This window comes from Apium graveolens, chromosome 4, assembly GCF_009905375.1.
Source record: "Apium graveolens cultivar Ventura chromosome 4, ASM990537v1, whole genome shotgun sequence".
Classification (NCBI taxonomy): Eukaryota; Viridiplantae; Streptophyta; class Magnoliopsida; order Apiales; family Apiaceae; genus Apium; species Apium graveolens.
The window spans coordinates 202,554,414-202,578,013 of record NC_133650.1 but is presented as its reverse complement, the minus strand read 5'-3'; the positions used below and the strand labels follow the sequence as shown (position 1 = coordinate 202,578,013).

General features: G+C 35.7%; 1 protein-coding gene across 13 annotated transcripts; it reads left to right on the top strand.

Annotated features, from left to right (window-relative positions):
- Positions 1-12,373: 12,373 nt before the first annotated feature.
- On the top strand, positions 12,374-17,299 carry LOC141720556 (O-fucosyltransferase 6-like). Of its 13 annotated transcripts, none has more exons than XM_074523031.1 (7): positions 12,374-12,532; positions 14,080-14,160; positions 14,423-14,492; positions 14,830-14,926; positions 16,120-16,193; positions 16,560-16,967; positions 17,066-17,299. In XM_074523031.1, exons 3-6 carry the CDS (start codon positions 14,490-14,492, stop codon positions 16,644-16,646), a joined length of 261 nt encoding a protein of 86 aa, XP_074379132.1. In that variant the 5' UTR covers positions 12,374-12,532; positions 14,080-14,160; positions 14,423-14,489; the 3' UTR covers positions 16,647-16,967; positions 17,066-17,299. The 13 variants fall into 13 exon arrangements, 7 of the variants coding, with proteins under 7 accessions (XP_074379132.1, XP_074379134.1, XP_074379139.1 ...); XM_074523038.1 differs by lacking the exon at positions 14,080-14,160 and adding an exon at positions 15,027-15,054 and having other exon boundaries at positions 12,380-12,532; XR_012574433.1 differs by adding exons at positions 15,027-15,182; positions 15,302-15,433 and having other exon boundaries at positions 12,381-14,160; positions 14,423-14,926.
- The last annotated feature ends 6,301 nt before the right edge of the window (positions 17,300-23,600 follow it).

Below are 23,600 nucleotides of genomic sequence, written 5' to 3'. Positions count from 1 at the left end.
TCGAGGCAAATGCATATGAGGGTATTTTTGTTGGATATGAAAGAAGATCATACAGAGTGTATATCATTGATCAACACAAAGTAACTGAAAGTGTCAATGTTACATTTGATGACACTAAACTCCCTAGTATCCAAACTGAAGATCCTTCCGAGAAACTGAAGTTTGATGACATGTCAGATTCAGAATCAGAACATGATCAAGAACCTGAGGTTGTTGCTGGCGAAGAACCTGTTAATCATGATGATACTCAAGGTAATGGTGATGGAAACTTTGGCAACAATGGAGATACCACTGCTACTGACGGAGAATCTTCAAGTCAACATGGCAACAACTCAGGGGGAGATGCTGAAGGATCAACTAGTAGGACACAACATCCCAATGAATTTCAAGGCGAATCATCAAGATCAAATCTTCCAAGACAGACTGTTTGGAATAAAGCTCATCCTTTTGAGTTGATTATTGGTGATCCAGATATTGGAGTCAAAACTAGACGTGCTACTCAAAATGAGTGTCTGTTCTCAAGATTTCTTTCTGAGATGGAACCTAAGAAGATTGAGGAAGCACTGACTGATCCAGATTGGGTGATTGCTATACAAGATGAACTTAATCAGTTTGAACATCAACAAGTCTGGAAACTGGTACCTAGACCTACACACAAAAAAGCTGTTGGTACTCGGTGGGTATTCAGGAATAAACTAGATGAAGATGGCGTGGTTACAAGAAATAAAGTAAGACTGGTAGCTAAAGGGTATTCTCAAGCTAAATGCATTGATTATGATGAAACCTATGCTCCAGTGGCTAGACTAGAGGCCATCAGGATATTTCTGGCATTTGCAGCATTCTCTAACTTTAAAGTTTATCAAATGGATGTCAAGAGTGCCTTTCTGAATGGAAAGCTGGATGAAGAGGTATATGTAGAGCAACCTCCTGCTTTTGAAGATCCAGATCATTTGGATTTTGTCTACTTTCTTTTCAAGGTTATCTATGGACTCAAATAGTCTCCGAGAAAATGGTATGACACTCTCTCTGAATTTCTTATTGAAAATAGCTTTATTAGAGGTGTCATAGATAAAACTCTCTTTTCTAAAAAGCATAAGAATAATACTATATTAGTCCAAGTCTATGTGGATGATATAATATTTGGGTCTACTAATGATAATCTCTGTAAGAGATTTGCTAAGTTAATGCACATTAAATTTGAAATGAGCATGATGGGAGAGCTGAAGTTCTTTCTTGGATTACAAGTAAATCAAAGGTTAGATGGAACTTTTATTTGTCAATCCAAGTATCTCAAAGAACTCCTCAAAAAATATAATCTAGAGGATTCTGTATCAGCAAGGACTCCGTCAACTACAACTGTCAAGCTTGGACCATGTGAAAACTCCATTAAGGTAGATGTCACAAGCTACAGAGGTATGATTGGCTCGTTACTCTATCTTACTGCAAGTAGACCAGATATTATGTATGCTACATGCTTATGTACAAGGTTCCAAGCGGATCTTAGATATATTCATCTCGTTGCTGTTAAACGAATCTTAAGATATCTTAAGGGAACACCAAATCTAGGTATTTGGTACCCTAAAGAATTTGGTTTTAACCTTGTTGGATATACAGATTCAGATTACGCAGGAAGTGTTGTTGATAGGAAAAGCACCTCAGGGAGTTGTCAATTCCTAGGTAGCAGACTAGTCTCATGGTACAACAAGAAATAACAAACAGTTTGAAATTCAACGGCCGAGGCTGAATATATTATTGCTGGAAGCTGCTGTGCTCAGATCTTGTGGATTAGGAATCAGCTACGGGACTATGGCTCTGTATTGAACAAAATACCTATTCTATGTGACAATACATGTGCAATAGCCATCACCAACAACCCTGTGCAGCATACAAGGACCAAGCACATTGACATCAGGTATCATTTTATTAGAGAGCACGTCATGAATGGTACTGTTGAACTATTTTTTGTTCCAACAGAAGAACAAATAGCAGATATTTTCACTAAACCTCTTGATGAATCCACATTTACCAAATTAGTTGGTAAATTGGGTATGTTGAATAACTTTAGTGATTAAACTTGTGAGTATCTGAAATCTGTTCTTGAGTGAATTTACAAATGAATTTTTCATAAATGAAAAAATCATTTGCAAATTTATTTTATCATTTTCCAGAATTTCTTGCTTATTTCTATGTAATTTTTATTATCTTATCTTATTTATTTACTCAACTTGTTAATTTTAATGTCTCAGAATATTTTATTTTCTCTAAAAATATTTTTCTATGAATTTTATTTGCTAAAATTCAAGAGAAATCTATTTTTGGACTGAAAATATAGTTATCTCTGAAATATTTTATTTATGTAAATATTTTCTGCCATATTCATTTCAGTTTTCTGTAATTGTAATATTTTATATATTCTGTGTTTTTATGTGTTTTTAACTGAAATGATAATCGGCAAGACTATTACAATTATCTTGCTGAAAGTCATTCCAGTTTAACAGTTTTTTATTTTAATAATTCAGTTTAATTTTATAACTGGCAAGACAATCGGTATGACTATTGATTGTCATGCTAGTAATAAAATTAATATCAGATATTTTTTGTTTTATTTTGTACTGGTATGACAATCGGTATGACTATCAGATTGTCATACCAGTTATATTGGTATGACTATCGGTATGACAATCGGTAAGACTATCCCGAATTGTCATACCAGTTGTCTATTTAACGTCTCTTTGTCTTGATTAAATCATTCAGTTCAGTTTTTGTTCAAAATTCCAACAGTCTTCTTTTTCTCTCTTATTTTACTCTCTCTCTCTCTCTCTCTCTCTCTCTCTCTCTCATTTCGAACAGATCAAAACCGCCATTGTTCTCATTGTCTTCCTTGCTCGAGTTTTTACTCAGCTTCACAAAACATCACTCATGTTATATACATACACGTATATACATACAGAAGTGCTGCCCATTTTATTGTTTTTATATTTTAATTCGATTTTTCCCTAAAATCAATTTGTTTTGTGTATTTCAATTAGGTTTTGTGTCTTGTGATTTTGCATATCTGCTTTTGTGAGTTAAGAACTTTAACGAGATACATTTCTTTCTAAATTTTTCGAATATAATTGATTTAATTCGAATTATTAAATTAATTTAATTAATTCAAATTTTCTTAATATTACTCTTAAAATTCTGAAAGTGTGTGTCTTATTATTATTTTTAAATGGCTCTCAATTTCCAAATTGTTTCGCATAATCTTGTTGGTTATTTTAATCCAGATAAATATGATGTAGAAAAATTTAGGCCTTGGATTAGATTTTTAAATGACCATTCGATTGTTAGCTCTGCTATTAAATCAAATGTGATTTTAAATGTTGATCTACTCAGACTGATTTGCACAACCTCTACCGTGGCCGATGATTTTAAATCTTTTTCATTCACCGTGGCAAACACACAGTATGTAGTTGATGAAACAGTCATCAATCGAGCGTTAAATTTTCCTATGGACAATTTCTGTAATTTGCCCTCTGAAAATGATATTTCAAACTTTTTCCATGCTATTCACTAACAGGGGGTGATTAATTTAACCAAGTTGTCTAAATCCAATTTGGTTTCTGAATGAGACATTTTCTTCGATACACTTTCTAAAGTGTTTGTCAACTGCACTAAATCCAACTTTCACAACATCACTTCCACTCTGCAGTATATTGGTCTTGCGGTTGTTTTCAATCAAAAGATCAATTTTGGTAAACTACTTTTACCCATTCTTTTGAGACGTCTCACTACTGCTTTACGTGATCATTCTATAAATCGTAGGGTCTCGTGCTACTATGCTCGTTTTCTCATGCTTATATCAGAATATATTCTCTCACCTGAGCATAAAGCCCTTTTTGCTAACTCCTCAGTAACCGAACCCCCTCCAGTAAGCAAAAAGATTTACACCCGCCAAGACACAACTTTCAAATTCATGCAAGTTCCAGTACTTGTATCTGCTTTCATGGCCACTTACATTCCTTTACCTATCTTCAATCTTCCCGGTCATGAACAGCAAGCTCAACCTCCAGTGGTTCAAACCACCCAGGCTCAAACATCAGATGCTCTTCCTCTACAGGTAATAATTCCTCAAACTCAACCTATTCCTACTTCTGTTGAAAGACCCCCAGTGGTTGATAGGACTGACCATGAAGTTGTAGAACCACAGCTTCAATCCCAGGTCATAGAGCCAAACACAGAGTCACAACCTATCTCAACCTCTCCCCCACTGTCTAAAATGTTGCCTAGAAGGTTAGTAGGAAGTAGTATGTTAGTGGATGTGAATGAACCCTCAGCTCTGCCTCCACGCAAGAAAAGAAGAACATTTACTGTGGCATCTGAAAGCCCATCCTTGTCCTCCCAACAGGACATGGACTTTGAAATGGCCACTAAACAGTTACTAGAAATATTCTCTCAACAGGATGAATCTATTGAAATTCGCCATAGGACCATGGCATCCTGTACTGAGTCAAGCACAATTCCATTACTCACAATGGAAGCATACAGACCAGTAGATGATACTCAGGACATGGAGCGAGGAGTGCACATTGAGTCGGTTACAGTGCATACCATAGTTATGGCAGAAGAGCAGTCACATGCTTCTGAGGGAAAATCTGACTCTCAGCCACCTTTAATAGAGTCATTTTCTCCCCTCCCAGATCCAACACCTCTGGCTCCCTCCCTCACGGGATTCTCCACTCACAGATTTATCTGGAGAAAGTGGAGGGCAACTCAGTCAATCTATCCCTGAAGCAATTCAGACATCTATTTCACATAAAAAGATAGGTTTGACTGAGGATCGGGACTCGCGAATTCCCATTGCACCACCACTGACCTCTCTTGAAGAGGCTAGGGTGATTTTAAATGCAGGTACAGAAGTTCAGCATCAGGAAGACTCCTCACGAGCAATTATATTGAGAGATACACAAGCACGTGAGTTGAGTGAATTAAACAGGAGAGATAATCAGGTGAGCGCACACACAGACACAAACACTAAAAATCTGTTAGCTCAAATTGCTGATCTCAAGGAACAACTTGTAAAAAGTCAGGCTGAAGCTAAATCATTCAAAGCACAAGTGGTTGAACGATCTTCTTCTTCCACCTCTGTCAATAATCAGCTGGCTCTCATTAGGACTGAAATATCAGATTTGAAGACATCTGTTGTACCAAAGCTTAACTCAATCCAGGCATCTCCAACGTTATCAGCTGACGACATTTCAAACTTTGGCTCTCTACATACAAGAATGACTTCTCTTGAAGACTTGGTTGAAATGAATCATTCACTAGATTCTTCCAGATTTCTGAAGATAAAGACGGGCATGGAGCATCTGAATGAAGGGATGAAGCACCTGTACTACATGATCAAAAATTCTCATTGCCCTAATGAAGAACAAAGGACTTTCTTTGAAGGGTCGTCTGGTGGAGGCTCAGGCTCTGGAGGTGATGGAGGTCATGGAGGATCTAAGGGAAAGTCTGTAGAGGATTCCTCAACTAAGGGGGAGAAGAAAGGGAGAAGTGAAAAGGAAAAAGAAAAAGATTCGTCTGCTGGACGCACAGGGAAGCCTGATGATATCTACTATAGTGGAGAACAAGATGACTTTGATATTTGTGACGTTCCCACTGAACCAGTCTTGGAAGATAAAGATGGTTTCTTTGAAGCTGAGGAGGAAAGTGATTTTGGAGAATGGGAAGAGGAAGCTCCAGTGGATCCTCTGTTTGAGAAAGAGTTTCAGCAGCAACAGTCAGAGTTGAAAAGAAAAGAAGCTGAACTCAAAAAAGTATCCCAGATCATTGACATGAGGAAAGACATCCAAAGAACAGAAACTCTTCAAAAGCAACGTCTTCATGACATTAAGGCTCAAGAAAGTAGAAGAGATGTCAGACTGAAGATTGGTGAAAAATGGGATGAAGCTAGGAGAGTACTTGATATGCCTCAGTTGAGCACAAACAATGATAGGCAGTTTCTACACCTTCCGGACAAGCTGAAGATCTCTAATCCAAACAATGACATATACATGAATGCTATAAAGACTGAAGTCTCAAGGATCACAGCTGCCTTTGACAGATCCCTAAATGAGATGAGCATATTTGTATATTGTCAAAGCGAAGGATCTTTCAAGGTGTCACTTCATCTGTTTGAGAATCGTTCTTTGTCAGAGATTTGGGTTCTTCTCAACAAAGTCAAAAGAAGCTCAGAATTGAATGAAGTTCTTCGAGAAAGGCTCAAAGAGTTTGCCAGCAGGGCTAGTCCTCAAGTGGTCAACAATCCTCATCAGGTAAGATTCTTTAAGTCTGACTGTCTTCAAATCTGCCAGCTCGATTCACAATCTCTTAAAGACTACTCAGCTAAGCATCTTGTCTGGATGGAATATCACTTAAGAACTGCTGGATATTCATCCATGTTGAAAACTCAAGCAGCTGATCTGATTCAAGCTTATTGTGAAAAGAATATTAAAAGGTACAATCAACTCAAGAATAAGCTAAAGACAGTTGGAGTTCAACCAGTCAGGCCAGACAACTTCACTTCAGAAAAGGATCGTGTCTTTGACAAGGTGTTGCTTCAAGATTTGGAAGAAGGCGAAGAGTTGGAAGAAGGTGAATTCGGAAGGGAAGACAAATGAATTCAATTAGCTCAAAACTCAATGTAATATAATTAGAGCTTTATGAATCAAGATAGACTAATGTAGTTATATGTTTAGACTAGAGGAACATCTATCTTGTATTCACTTGTAAATTTCTTTTGGAATCTGGAAAATGTTAAATATAATCCATAACTTTTCTGCTATTTACTTTGCATTACTGTTTATATCTTTTTCTTATTTGTTAGTTGAGTTATCCTCTAGGTATTTGTTGTTATTGTCTAACAAACAAATAGGGCGAGATTGAAAGGCATATGTCATAGCCTATTTATTTATTTATTCGAGGATTTAACTCAACTCAAATAAGGATGTAACAAGTAAATAGTGGTCCTATCGTCCGAGAGATCTCTCAGAGTTACATATGTCAAAGGATTAAGTAACATTGTTCTTCTACAAACTTGATGACTTAATTCACTGGAAGAAGCTCAAGAAATTGATCAAGCCTCAGTGATATAAATCAAGATTGTGGATTTAATCAAGTGACAGAGATCTCGTCAGGATATCAATTAAATTACAAGGATTTAGTCTGAAGAATATCAAGAGTATCAAGGTCAAGGCATGAAGAAACGTCACGGAAGTTAGTCACTCATGAACCAGACAGTACATCGAGTGTCAACATTGAAGTGGTGGAATTGATTCATAATTGACAGTGATTTTCAGAAGATTTTCAGAAGAATGGTTGCTGCTCAAGATTAGTATTAATTCTCTATTAATTAATTAAGTCATATAAATTAATTAAGAGAATAAATTAAATCTGCAAAGATTAATTTATTGATTAATTAAATTAATTGATTAATTAATTCAGAATTATTATTTGATTAAAATTTGTTTTAATCCAGCAAGACTATCTTTTGTATTAGCAAGACAATCGGTATGACAATCAATAGTCATACCGAAAGTCATGCTAGTGCATTTAGATTGTCTTGTCGAAAGTCCTATCAGTTCAATTGATAGTCCTACCGAAAGTCTTACCAGTTCAAAGGATTGTCATGCTGAGCTAAATGCATTGTCTTGCTAGTTAAAAATCACAGGATTCATTATTAAAACAAAACAGCTGTTTTTCAAGAGAAGCAGAGAATTGAATATCAAATTCAGCATAACACAGAACAAAAGAAACCTGCAGAGAACTTATTGCAAATTACACAGATCATTTATTTCTAGTATATATTGTTAAATCTAATCCACTAGAAATCCTTTTCTTGTTCTTGTGTAACTATCTAGCGGATCGAAATCCCTAGAACTTAATCTCAAATCGCTTTTAGCATTTGATCTTTTTATTTCAAAAATAGAAAAAGTTCATGTCGAATTTATTCTAGATTTGTAATAATTGATTTGAGATTAATCCCTTGTAAACGATACCGTTTGTTGTAACACCTTTCAAGTTTAATAATAGTTTTATTTAACTTGAATTTTGTTTTACTTTTTTATTCCACATTTTATTCGATTAAACGGTATTGTTTGTATTCAACCCCCCTTCTACAAACATATTGAGACCTAACAATTGGTATCAGAGCCTTCTGATTAACTAACAAATCAAGATCCTAGACTTTTGTGATTCTTTCACTCCTTGAATTTTTATTTACTCAAAAATTCATAATGACTACACAAAAAGTTGGAACCGTTAAAATTCCACTATTCGATGAAGAAAATTATGTTATATGGAAGAAGAAGATGCTATTGTTTTTACAAGTTGCAAATTCCAAATATCTGGAAGTGTTAAAGAAAGGTCCAAAAATTCCGATGGTTATTGAACCAGAGGTAATAGAAAATGATGTGGTGATTACCAAAGCAAGAACTTATGTGAAAGATCCTGAGGATTTTTCTCCTGCTGAAAAAGAAGAAGCCTCCCTGGATGCTAGCCTTCAATTAATTTTAGTAGATTCCCTTGATCCCTTGATGAATAGACATGTGATGAACTGTAAAGATTCCAAACACATCTGGGAAACTATTGAGGTTATTAATGAAGGCACAGAGGAAGTTAGGGAGAATAAGTTAGAAATCCTAACCTCTGAGTATGAATACTTTAAATCCAATCCAGGAGAAGGAATCACTGAAGTGTTTGAGAGGTACAATGCATTGATCAACAACCTGAACATTAATGGTAAATACTATTCCATCAGGGGGGTCAACAAAAAGTTCCTTTTAACACTGCCAACTCATCTCGAACATAGAATCACTACCATAAGAGAAGCAAGAGATCTGAGTGAGATTTCTTTGGAAAGGCTCTATGGTGTGTTAAAGACTTATGAGTTCGAGCAGATTCAGCAGAAGGAAGTTTACGGGAAATGAAGAGTGGTCAGCACGTCTACTGCTCTAGTAGCTGATGAACAACAACAACAACCACAATATCAACAACAATCTCAATAGTCAGAAAGAATGGTACAGTCTTCCAAGGTTGAAGAAAATGTGATAGTAGCAGAATTTGATCCTCCTACTACAAATCAATCAGGAGATGATTTTTATTCCTTGGAAGAACTGGAGCAATTGGAGGATGAGTCAATGGCCCTGATTGTCAAGAGATTCTCAAATGTCAGATTCAAAAGGAATCCCAAGTTCAAGTACAAGTCCAACTACAACAGATTCCAGAAAGGTGGATTCATCCTCTAACACCAACAGTGGTGGGTACAAAACAGGGATGGTTGATCGAAGCACCATTCGATGCTTCAACTGCAGTGAGTTGGGACACTTTGCCACAGAATGTAAGAAGCCAAAACAAGTTAGGAAGAACTCTTACGATTCTAATCAGAAGAGTAAATCTGAAAGGGCTTACCTGGCAAAGGGAAGAAGCTGGGATGATACTGACAGTGAAGATGAAGAAGTTGGGAATCTTGCTCTCATGGCTAGTGATGCAAACACCTCATCGTCAAGAAAAGAGGTAAAATTTACTGATGCTGAATTAGTTTTATCATCTAGGAGGTTCCTTAGATTGTGCTCGTCGTGATAATGAAATGTTAAATCAACAAATCAAAGACCTTGAGAAAGAGGTCAATGAATTAAGACTTGTGCACATTAATCAAGATAAATTAAAAGAACAAGTATCTTTTCTAGAGAATAGAGTTGACTGTTATAGACAACTCGAAACTATTCTTAAAGACAAGATCACCGGTCTTGAGGCTAAGGTTAAAGCTTACTTTAATTCTTGTTCGAAGTCCAAAGAGTTTTACAATAAGCAAGCTGTTAATCAAACATCTGGAATAGGTTATGATTACAATGTCGCTATTGGAAAATTAGGCATAAACTCTCCTCCTCATGTCTGTGCTAAAGGCAGGGAAGTACCACATGTGCTTAAGGGTGTTGATGAACCCCTCTATAAAGAATCAATTGCTGAACCATTTGATGAGACCTCATTTATTATTCAAGAAGAAATCCGTGCTGAAGATCATGCTAATGAGAAAGCTGTTTCCAAGTCAAGTGTGTCAAAGGTTCCAGTCAAAGTTGTGAAAGCAACTAAGACTAACTCAGACACACATGAGTTGGATAACACAAATGCCATGTCTACCATGCATAAGTTGCCTATTGTTAATTCCTCTCATAAAGCATGTGGTGTTCCTGATTGTATGTCTTGTGCTTTTAATTTGATGTATGCTTATTTTAATGGTATACATATTTCTAATGATAAGACTACTCCTCGTCAGCATGTGAATAATATGAAGCATGATAGGTCTAAGACTGCTAGTCCTCCTAAAGCTAGAAAGGAGACATTTGTGCCTAAGCCTAAACATAAATTTGTCAAGGTTGTTCACAAGGTCAAATGTCCAGTCATTGAGAAAGTTGAGAACATTAAAATTAAGAATGTTGTTTTGCCTGATAAAGGCCAATTTTACAAGTATGCCGGACCCAGCCAAGCTTGGGTTCCCGAAGAAGGTCTAATCCATTTGTATTGCAGGGCATTAAACAGGTACAACCGGTAGTGTGGATTCTTGACAGCGGATCGTCAAGACATATGACCGGAGATAGAGCCCTGCTATCAAATGTGGTTGAGAAAGCTGGCCCAGTGGTTACCTTTGGAGATAACAACAAAGGTTTAATGGAGGGATATGGCTGTTTGCTAGCTGGAAATGTTATCATTGAAAATGTGTATGTTGTGCAAGGACTTGAACACAATCTGCTTATCATTAGTCATTTCTGTGACAACGGCTACAATGTTTTATTCGACAAGCTAAAGTGTCAGATTCTGCACAAGAAAAATGAAAAACCCTCCTTGATGGGAATCCGGAAAAGAAATCTGTTCGTAGCTGACATGAACTCTGGAAGCAATCCTGAAGTCAATTGTTCTTATGCAAAGGCATCGTCAGATGAGAGTTGGCTATGGTACAAAAGACTTTCTCATCTCAATTTTAAAACAATGAATTCTCTTGTCAAAAGAGAATTGGTCAGAGGTCTGCCTCAGCTGAAATTCTCCCCAGAAGGACTATGTGAGGCTTGCCAGAAAGGAAAGTCAAAGAAAGCAAGTCAGAGAGGCACTAACACATCCTCCATAACTGGTGTTCTGCTATTATTGCACATGGATTTATTTGGACCAGTTAATGTTCTTTCGATGTCAAAGAAGTGTTACTGTCTTGTGATAGTTGATGACTATTCCAAGTATACGTGGGTTTTATTCCTTCACTCTAAGGATGAAACACCACAAGTTGTGATTGATCATATCAAGTTGATCGAGTTAGATTCTAATGTCCCTGTTAGAGCAATAAGGTCAGATAATGGAACAAAATTCAAGAACTCACTTCTCAATGGATTCTGTACAGACAAAGGGATTACCAGACAATTTTCAGCTCCTAGAACCCCTCAGCAAAATGGAGTGGTAGAAAGGAAGAATCGTACGTTGATTGATGCTGCAAGAACGATGTTAAGTGAATCAGTTCTTCCAATGTACTTTTGGGCTGAAGCTGTCAATACTGCATGTTATACTCAGAATCGAACTTTAATCAACAAAGACTTCATGAAAACTCCTTATGAGATCTTGAATGAACAGAAACCTTCTATCAAATACTTTTATGTATTTGGTGCCAGATGCTTCGTGCTCAAGGATGAAGATGATCGTCGTGGTAAATTCGAGGCAAAGGCATATGAGGGTATTTTTGTTGGATATGGAAGAAGATCATACAGAGTGTATATCATTGATCAACACAAAGTAACTGAAAGTGTCAATGTTACATTTGATGACACTAAACTCCCTAGTATCCAAACTGAAGATTCTTCTGAGAAACTGAAGTTTGATGACATGTCAGATTCAGAATCAGAACATGATCAAGAACCTGAGGTTGTTGCTGGTGAAGAACCTGTTAATCATGATGATACTCAAGGTAATGGTGATGGAAACTTTGGCAACAATGGAGATACCACTGCTACTGACGGAGAATCTTCAAGTCAACATGGCAACAACTCAGAGGGAGATGCTGAAGGATCAACTCACTACTACAAATTTGAACTTAGGATACACTACTTAAATAGCTCTTTTTTATGTGCTATGCAAGAAAGCAACTTACATAACGTTTTTCAAAAAAATGCTATGCAAGGTCATACCAAGTAAAATTAAAAATATACATAAATTAAAAATTAATACTAATATAATGTTTATTCAGCAAGTGCTATGTAAGTTTTAAGTTGTATAGCGTTTGGGCAAGTATTATATATGATAGTGTATTCTAAGTAAATTAATTTTATTTTTAATTTATTTTTAAATACTAGTTAACGGTTATAGAAGAGCTATTGAAGTAAACATATTGTAAGTTATCATAAGAGTAATTTATTTATGCGACACAATGCGTCCGTCCTCACCGCACTGAGAGGCAATTTATAGAACCAGTCTGGGCAAATTGAGCAAGCACTTTGAACCTCCATCAGAAAGTTTTTACTGGATCTTCTCTGAGGTATGGTGTCTGGGTCTTTATTAATCGCTCTGCCTTTGATTCGAACAAATTAATCAAATGAATTTCATAGAGCCAATCCTGACCATCATCTTAATTTTATACGATTTGTGAGTATCCTGCCTTCGTATCACATTCATATCAATTCGTGAGTATTCAAATTATGGGTTTTCTAATTTAGGGTTTTTGATTAGGTTTTTTTTAACTTGATGATTTTAGAGGTTTTAATTAGGGGTTATTCTTCACTTGTTTGCCCTGTTTTAGTACTGAATCAGGCATACTTAGTTAGAGGTTTATCTTTTGTGTTTAATTTAGTTTTTCATCATTAGACCAAATGAAGGTGCTTGATGCTGATATGAGCAACCCAACTTATATACCTGGCATAACTATATTATCTCAGTTGCGATAATATGCACATCCTTATATTTATAGAATTGATCTTATCCCAGAACAGAGAGCTAATCCTGACCATTTTTCTGATTGTAGTCACTGTGTCTTCCTGGATTCCATGATACTTGGAATTAGTCATGTTATTCACATCAATTTTTCTAGATGTGAAAAGATATGATTGAAAAATAGAGGTTTCACACATAAGTATAATTTATATTTACCATAATGACTTATTTACTCTGTAAGAGTTTGCAATTGAGAGATAATCTAAATTTGGTCCGACCTTGATCAATGTGGTTGGTCACCCTAGTTTTTCTTATCTTCTTTGGAAAAATCAGAATATAAGTTTCAAAATTTTAGTAAATTTATTTGGTTAATGTTGAGTTTGATTGATAATCTATAGATGTTATTGGTGTAGGTCATTTCTCTATCTTCTTTAGAGTTTTAAAAAAAGCACAAGAGAGGGTAATAGTTTCTGCAAAGAAATGATCAGAAGTCTTGTATTTTAAGATTTTGGAAATTTGACGCCCCAAGAGGGTGGCAAAGGTGTGGTTGAGTAATACTTGAAGAGGGGAGGACCTTCTGATAAGAAAACACCCTCTAAAATTTACCTATAATTTAAGTGAAGATGATCTTCTCTGATTTTCCAGAGAAGATCACAAAAATAGCAAGTTTTACTCATCATTTATATAAGTATAATATGTGTTTACCATAATTCTTTCCAGTTTGGGAACCCCACTAAGAAATCTCAAAGATCATTTTTTTTTAATTTCAAAGTATAGTCTAGTTTATATTTGTAGATTAAATACTGGAAAGTTGAAAGCTGGTGCGATTTTGGTAGCCTTGTAGTCTCTATCAGAGAACAAGATACTCTCAAAAGCTCTAAACACGATGTAAGTACATAGTAGTAGTAGTTTAAAGCATGGACAGCCAATATTGGTAAAGGTATGTTTTTATAATTCTGAAAATCATAGTAATACATGCTATAGTCTATATATACCAATTGACATATATTTGTCGCTTTGACAGAGGCTTGTACATTTTCATGTTTATTTAAGTTTACTACAGTGTCATACCTAAGTTTTACATTTTCATATTTCGCCTTGATAGCATTTTCTCTCTTTTATTATTCCATGACATCATTTCATTTATCTTTATAGTAGTGCTGGCATCTACGGGGAAGCCTAATAGTGCTAATGTTCTAATCATTATTCTGCAAGGAGCTTAGATTTCCATCCAGTGTAATAAATATTTCTTCTTTGTTGGATATAACTTAGTTTTTATACGAACTTAAAATTGAGGGAAATGCCTGATTTTTTTATCTTTTTATATTTTTGTTGAAACAAACTAAGGCTATATTATATTTAGAGAATGTATATATTTAGAAAAAAAAGAAAGTCAGGGGTTATTGATGCATATATTGTTATTAAAATTTGTAAATCCGAGGGATTTTTGTTAGTGATATTTAATCACATACACATCTGTCTATGCCTGTGATTGCAGGTAAGAAATGAAGCATGTCAACGTTATTCCGAATAGTCAATTCAAGGAGCACTGACAAAGAAATGGAATGGTAAACATCCTTTATCAGAATGGTGTGTACATTTCTGTCATCCAGTCTAATTAGAATACCAATGTAGGAATTCTTACTAACAAGTGTAAGTTATGAATGAGACCCTAGTACTTATTTATCTTAAAAGAGTTTTGAGGAGTATAAAATAGTCAGAAGCATGCCCTAGTACTTTTCCATCAACAAAAGCTAGGACTCATTTGTAATTGCTTTATGTGTTGGTGCTGGTGGTGGTAAATTTCACGTTTGGGTAAGGACTTCTATTTACCGCTAATTATATAAAATTCAAATGTCGTGAAATGAGGTTTGATTATTTCTTTTTTTTATTAATGTTATTAAGGATTATGCGGGCGATGCAATAACTGATAATGGTAATATTTGGAGATCGTGGTCCAAATACTTTTATGGATGCTGCAAGGCCAGCAATGACTTTGCAAGTAAGTTTATACTCGCCACACATACATACACGTAATACATACATTTTCGGTTTCATGATTAGTAATTAAGTTTAAGTTGTTTCTGCTATTCAATTAACAGAAGCTGAAGAAATCACATAGGAGAATCGGTACGTGTGCATTGCAACCAGTGGTGGTTTAAACCAACAAAGAACTGGAGTAAAGCTTCATCATTTAAATTGATGCAATAATGTGTCATGTAGATTGTGCTCCTTCTTGCATCTTTAATCTATCTTAGGTACTTTAAAACAATTTGCTTTAGGATAACTAATGTCAATACTTCGGTTCTGTGTAATAGCTACTTCAGACCAATTTCGAGGACATTTGAAAAAATTATTTGTTTCATGATTGTGCAAGTATCTCTGTACTTCATACGGGGATTGGAGTGTCCGAGTATTTGACACATGAATCCCAGCTTCCTAGGGTTGATCATATAGTCAAACACACCCTTTCTGACGTTTAATTTATTGACAATCTTCCCTCTTTCAGGTATCTATCAAATTTCTGATCTGTATAATAAATCTTAAGTTCCACTTAACTATCTTAATTATAGAGGTTCTACATGTACTTCAGAATGTTGGTCGTTGCATATTCTAGCTAATCTGAACACATAAATGCATGATCTGCAGATAAATAAATAATTGAAACTTGATCCAAAGCTAAAATGTGCATTTTTATATGTGTTTGAATAGAATTGTAAAGGGTGTATTGGACTTTATATACTGTTTTAGACTTTTCTAGAACCAAAGTAACTTGTCCAGAAATTTGAGTGGACCTGTAATGGACTAACACGAACCGTGCACTCTTGGTACAAGTTAATGATGGTTGTGCCTTGATCTGGATTGTGCATTGTAAGATATGTATTATGTATTTATGCTGGCATTTCGTTGTTCATGTTTATATATGTTTTTGAGTTGGATTTTAACGATAATATTGTCACATGTCATCGTAGCTGATGTTACTTCTCTGGAGGAGTTGTTGCTATATTAACTTAATAGGCAAACTGTAAAGAAAAGACTTCAGATTCTTAATAAATTAGTTTGAGTGAATAAATCAAAGAGTAAATTGGAATGACTTTTGTGGATGGAAACACAACTACAATGATCATTTTGATATATCCATGCAATAGTATGTTTCGTGTATCAAGTTTGAACCTGATATGCTTGCATTCTCAGGTTGCTACTATAGTGGAGGAGAGAAGGAGAAAAATGTATTGGGCAAATTACGTAGAAGGTGGAAAACACTGCACGTAAGGTTTCCCGATTTTGTTTGATTAGTATAACCTAAAACTTAGTTTTAGGGACTGCTAAACATATGTGCTGAGCCCCGTTCTACACAAGTGATCAAAGTTTTGCTTCGACATGTTAGAATTTATTTCAAGGACTTGGAATTTTTTTTGCCAAGTCTTCGATAACTAATTGTTTATTCTAGAAGAGTATAAAAATACAATAATCATGTGAAGTACCGAAGTATAGATATCTTCAGTGTTTAGAACATGTTTCTACATTGATAAGTTATGAATTTTCATCTCAAACATGTCTTTGCCCACAAGTCTATTTTAAGTAGGATAAATGGTTTATGATAGTCGGATAATAATCTCTTCTTTGATTTACAGATTAGCGACCCACTTACTCCTGAAGAAGTAGGTCTAATGTTGAGAGCACTGGGTACAGTAAAAATGTTCATCTGTATGTGGCTTTAGGCAAAGTATATCGAGTAGAAGAGACATTGGCTCCCCTGAAGGCACTCTTTCCAAATTTTCATTCGAAGGAAACCATAGTCAGCAAAGAAGAGTTAGAACCATTTTCGCGGTTTTCTTTTCGCATGGTTGCACTGGATAATATAGTATGTGATGAAAGCAATGTATTTTTTATCAACAATAATGGTAATATGGCTAATATGATCAATGAAGAAGCAAAAATTTGTTGTTGGCTCCGGTTGGGCTGGCTTTGCTACTGCACTTCACCTCTGCAAACAGATGCTTCAAGGGTTTAAGCACACACGCGCAACCTCCTTAATAAAGGTACCTATATATATCATATATATATATATAACTTATTTAGTAACTTTTGTGAGTCAATTGATTCATCTGTAATGATGTGAACAATTGTTATTTTGTAGGATAAAGATTATGCGTTAAGAATGCAGTGTTGTTGAAGGGCGCCTGGTGTACTCTCATGATAGATAACTTTACAGACATGATGATGTTGTGAGCAGAATAGTTCACAATAATTTTATTCTTTTCCATTCTTTCATAATTATCAGAAATTTTAGACTAGTATGCACAAGAATGCAATGTAAGGAATGATTTATTATCAGCTATGTTGCAGTAATTTCTAAATTGCTTTTTAGAAAGGGGCTATCACTAGTACTTTCATTTTTTATTTGAGCATTTATCTTTCATATTGAATCTTTATAAAAAAATATTACTTTTTATTAAATTATGAAATTATTGTTGATAAAAATGAAATTAGAAAAAAATAATAATTTCTTTATCCAGTAAACATCCGTTGAAGTAGTAAAATAAAGATAGTGCTTGCATATCACTTATACAAGTGTTATTGAAGTGTTAGCACTTATGTATCACTTCCTTACATAGCGTTTTTAAAAATGGTATTTAAGTTCTGGTGCTTGCATAGCATAATAAGAAGTGCTATACAAGACACTTGTACTTGCATAACACTGGCTTGCATAGCACTTAAAAGTGTTATGTAAGCGCAAAAAGAAATGCTATGTAAGTCCAAATATGTAGTAGTGACTAGTAGGACACAACATCCAATGAATTTCAAGGCGAATCATCAAGATTAAATCTTCCAAGACAGACTGTCTGGAATAAAGCTCATCCTTTTGAGTTGATTATTGGTGATCCAGATGTTGGAGTCAGAACTAGACGTGCTACTCAAAATGAGTGTCTGTTCTCAGGATTTCTTTCTGAGATGGAACCTAAGAAGATTGAGGAAGCACTGACTGATCCAGATTGGGTGATTGCTATGCAAGATGAACTCAAACAGTTTGAACATCAACAAGTCTGGAAACTGGTACCTAGACCTACACACAAGAAAGCTGTTGGTACTCGGTGGGTATTCAGGAATAAACTAGATGAAGATGGTGTGGTTACAAGAAACAAAGCAAGACTGGTAGCTAAAGGGTATTCTCAAGCTGAAGACATTGATTATGATGAAACCTATGCTCCAGTGGCTAAACTAGAGGCCATCAGGATATTTCTGGCATTTGCAGCATTCTCTAACTTTAAAGTTTATCAAATGGATGTCAAGAGTGCCTTTCTGAATGGAAAGCTGGATGAAGAGGTATATGTAGAGCAACCTCCTAGTTTTGAAGATCCAGATCATTTGGATTTTGTCTACTTTCTTTTCAAGGCTATCTATGGACTCAAACAGTCTCCGAGAAAATGGTATGACACTCTCTCTGAATTTCTTATTGAAAATAGCTTTATATGAGGTGTCATAAACAAAACTCTCTTTTCTAAAAAGCATAAGAATGATACTATATTAGTCTTAGTCTATGTGGATGATATAATATTTGGGTCTACTAATGATAATCTCTGTAAGAGATTTGCTAAGTTAATGCACAGCAAATTTGAAATGAGCATGATGGGAGAGCTGAAGTTCTTTCTTGGATTACAAGTAAATCAAAGGTTAGATGGAACTTTTATTTGTCAATCCAAATATCTCAAAGAACTCCTCAAAAAATACAATCTAGAGGATTCTGTATCAGCAAGGACTCCGTCAACTACAGCTGTCAAGCTTGGACCATGTGAAAACTCCATTAAGGTAGATGTTACAAGCTACAGAGGTATGATTGGCTCGTTACTCTATCTTACTGCAAGTAGACCAGATATTATGTATGCTACATGCTTATGTGCAAGGTTCCAAGCGGATCCTAGAGATATTCATCTCGTTGCTGTTAAACGAATCTTAAGATATCTTAAGGGAACACCAAATCTAGGTATTTGGTACCCTAAAGAATCTGGTTTTAACCTTGTTGGATATACAGATTCAGATTACGCAGGAAGTGTTGTTGATAGGAAAAGCACCTCAGGGAGTTGTCAATTCCTAGGTAGTAGACTAGTCTCATGGTACAGCAAGAAACAACAAACAGTTTCAAATTCAACGGCCGAGGCTGAATATATTACTGCTGGAAGCTGCTGTGCTCAGATCTTGTGGATTAGGAATCAGCTACGGGACTATGGCTCTGTATTGAACAAAATACCTATTCTATTTGACAATACAAGTGCAATAGTCATCACCAACAACCCTGTGCAGCATACAAGGACCAAGCACATTGACACCAGGTATCATTTTATTAGAGAGCACGTCATGAATGGTACTGTTGAACTATTTTTTGTTCCAACAGAAGAACAAATAGCAGATATTTTCACTAAATCTCTTGATGAATCCACATTTACCAAATTAGTTGGTAAATTGGGTATGTTGAATAGCTTTAGTGATTAAACTTGTGAGTATCTGAAATTTGTTCTTGAGTGAATTTACAAATAAAATTTTCATAAATGAAAAATTCATTTGCAAATTTATTTTATCATTTTCCAGAATTTCTTGCTTATTTCTATGTAATTTTTATTATCTTATCTTATTTATTTACTCAACTTGTTAATTTTAATGTCTCAGAATATTTTATTTTCTCTAAAAATATTTTTCTATAAATTTTATTTGCTAAAATTCAAAAGAAATCTATTTTTGGACTGAAAATATAATTATCTCTGAAATATTTTATTTATGTAAATATTTTCTGCCATATTCATTTCAGTTTTCAGTAATTGTAATATTTTTTATATTCTGTGTTTTTATGTGTTTTTAACTGAAATGACAATCGGCAAGACTATTACAATTATCTTACGGAAAGTCATTCCAGTTTAACAGTTTTTTATTTTAATAATTCAGTTTAATTTTATAACTGGCAAGACAATCGGTATGACTATTGATTGTCATGCCAGTAATAAAATTAATATCAGATATTTTTTGTTTTATTTTGTACTAGTATGACAATCAGTATGACTATCAGATTGTCATACCAGTTATATTGGTATGACTATCGGTATGACAATCGGTAAGACTATCCCTAATTGTCATACCAGTTGTCTATTTAACGTCTCTTTGTCTTGATTAAATCATTCAGTTCAGTTTTTGTTCAAAATTCCAACAGTCTTCTTTTTCTCTCTTATTTTACTCTCTCTCTCTCTCTCTCTCTCTCTCTCTCTCTCTCTCTCTCTCTCTCTCTCTCTCTCTCTCTCTCTCTCTCTCTCTCTCTCTCTCATTTCGAACAGATCAAAACCGCCATTGTTCTCATTGTCTTCCTTGCTCGAGTTTTTACTCAGCTTCACAAAATATCACTCCTGTTATATACATACACGTATATACATACAGAAGTGCTGCCCATTTTATTGTTTGTATATTTTAATTCGATTTTTCCCTAAAATCAATTTGTTTTGTGTATTTCAATTAGGTTTTGTGTCTTGTGATTTTGCATATCTGCTTTTGTGAGTTAAGAACTTTAACGAGATACATTTCTTTCTAAATTTTTCGAATATAATTGATTTAATTCGAATTATTAAATTAATTTAATTAATTCGAATTTTCTTAATATTACTCTTAAAATTCTGAAAGTGTGTGTCTTATTATTATTTTTAAATGGCTCTCAATTTCCAAATTGTTTCGCATAATCTTGTTGGTTATTTTAATCCAGATAAATGTGATGTAGAAAAATTTAAGCCATGGATTAGATTTTTAAATGACCATTCGATTGTTAGCTCTGCTATTAAATCAAATGTGATTTTAAATGTTGATCTGCTCAGACTGATTTGCACAACCTCTACCGTGGCCGATGATTTTAAATCTTTTTCATTCACCGTGGCAAACACACAGTATGTAGTTGATGAAACAGTCGTCAATCGAGCGTTAAATTTTCCTATGGACAATTTCTGTAATTTGCCCTCTGAAAATGACATTTCAAACTTTTTCCATGCTATTCACTAACAGGGGGTGATTAATTTAACCAAGTTGTCTAAATCCAATTTGGTTTCTGAATGAGACATTTTCTTCGATACACTTTCTAAAGTGTTTGCCAACTGCACTAAATCCAACTTTCACAACATCACTTCCACTCTGCAGTATATTGGTCTTGCGGTTGTTTTCAATCAAAGGATCAATTTTGGTAAACTACTTTTACCCATTCTTTTGAGACGTCTCACTACTGCTTTACGTGATCATTCTACAAATCGTAGGGTCTCGTGCTACTATGCTCGTTTTCTCATGCTTATATCATAACATATTCTCTCACCTGAGCATAAAGCCCTTTTTGCTAACTCCTCAGTACCGAACCCCCTCCAGTAAGCAAAAAGATTTACACCCGCCAAGACACAACTTTCAAATTCATGCAAGTTCCAGTACTTGTATCTGCTTTCATGACCACTTACATTCTTTTACCTATCTTCAATCTTCCCGGTCATGAACAGCAAGCTCAACCTCCAGTGGTTCAAACCACCCAGGCTCAAACATCAGATGCTCTTCCTCTACAGGTAATAATTCCTCAAACTCAACCTATTCCTACTTCTGTTGAAAGACCCCCAGTGGTTGATAGGAATGACCATGAAGTTGTAGAACCACAGCTTCAATCCCAGGTCATAGAGCTAAACACAGAGTCACAACCTATCTCAACCTCTCCCCCACTGTCTAAAATGTTGCCTAGAAGGTTAGTAGGAAGTAGTATGTTAGTGGATGTGAATGAACCCTCAGCTCTACCTCCACTCAAGAAAAGAAGAACATTTACTGAGGCATCTGAAAGCCCATCCTTGTCCTCCCAACAGGACATGGACTTTGAAATGGCCACTGAACAGTTACTAGAAACATTCTCTCAACAGGATGAATCTATTGAAATTCGCCATAGGGCCATGGCATCCTGTACTGAGTCAAGCACAATTCCATTACTCACAATGGAAACATACAGACCAGTAGATCATACTCAGGACACGGAGCGAGGAGTGCATATTGAGTCGGTTACAGTGCATGCCATAGTTACGGCAGAAGAGCAGTCACATGCTTCTGAGGGAAAATCTGACTCTCAGCCACCTTTAATAGAGTCATTTTCTCCCCTCCCAGATCCAACACCTCTGGCTCCCTCACGGGATTCTCCACTCGCAGATTTATCTGGAGAAAGTGGAGGGCAACTCGGTCAATCTATCCCTGAAGCAATTCAGACATCTATTTCACATGAAAATCTGTTAGCTCAAATTGCTGATCTCAAGGAACAACTTGCAAAAAGTCAGGCTGAAGCTAAATCATTCAAAGCACAAGTGGTTGAACGGTCTTCTTCTTCCACCTCTGTCAATAATCAGCTGGCTCTCATTAGGACTGAAATATCAGATTTGAAGACATCTGTTGTACCAAAGCTTAACTCAATCCAGGCATCTCCAACGTTATCAGCTGACGATATTTCAAACTTCTGCTCTCTACATACAAGAATGACTTCTCTTGAAGACTTGGTTGAAATGAATCATTCACTAGATTCTTCCAGATTTCTGAAGATAGAGACGGGCATGGAGCATCTGAATGAAGGGATGAAGCACCTGTACTACATGATCAAAAATTCTCACTGCCCTAATGAAGAACAAAGGACTTTCTTTGAAGGGCCGTCTAGTGGAGGCTCAGGCTCTGGAGGTGATGGAGGTCATGGAGGATCTAAGGGAAAGTCTGTAGAGGATTCCTCAACTAAGGGGGAGAAGAAAGGGAGAAGTGAAAAGGGAAAAGAAAAAGATTCGTCTGCTGGAGGCACAGGGAAGCCTGATGATATCTACTATAGTGGATAACATGATGACTTTGATATTTGTGACGTTCCCACTGAACCAGTCTTGGAAGATAAAGATGGTTTCTTTGAAGCTGAAGAGGAAAGTGATTTTGGAGAATGGGAAGAGGAAGCTCCAGTGGATCCTCTGTTTGAGAAAGAGTTTCAGCAGCAGCAGTCAGAGTTGAAAAGAAAAGAAGCTGAACTCAAAAAGGTATCCCAGATCATTGACATGAGGAAAGACATCCAAAGAACAGAAACTCTTCAAAAGCAACGTCTTCATGACATTAAGGCTCAAGAAAGGAGAAGAGATGTCAGACTGAAGATTGGTGAAAAATGGGATGAAGCTAGGAGAGTACTTGATATGCCTCAGTTGAGCACAAACAATGATAGGCAGTTTCTACACCTTCCGGACAAGCTGGAGATCTCTAATCCAAATAATGACATGTACATGAATGCTATAAAGACTGAAGTCTCAAGGATCACAGCTGCCTTTGACAGATCCCTAAATGAGATGAGCATATTTGTATATTGTCAGAGCGAAGGATCTTTCAAGGTGTCACTTCATCTGTTTGAGAATCGTTCTTTGTCAAAGATTTGGGTTCTTCTCAACAAAGTCAAAAGAAGCTCAAAATTGAATGAAGTTCTTCGAGAAAGGCTCAAAGAGTTTGCCAGCAGGCTAGTCCTCAAGTGGTCAACAATCCTCATCAGGTAAGATTCTTTAAGTCTGACTGTCTTCAAATCTGCCAGCTCGATTCACAATCTCTTAAAGACTACTCAGCTAAGCATCTTGTCTGGATGGAACATCACTTAAGAACTGCTGGATATTCATCCATGTTGA

Coding starts and splice junctions, on each gene's coding strand:
- LOC141720556 (XM_074523031.1), top strand. Junction 14,927..16,119: donor GGCCAGCAATGACTTTGCAA/GTAAGTTTATAC, acceptor TTGCATTCTCAG/GTTGCTACTATAGTGGAGGA. Junction 16,194..16,559: donor GAAGGTGGAAAACACTGCAC/GTAAGGTTTCCC, acceptor TTTGATTTACAG/ATTAGCGACCCACTTACTCC.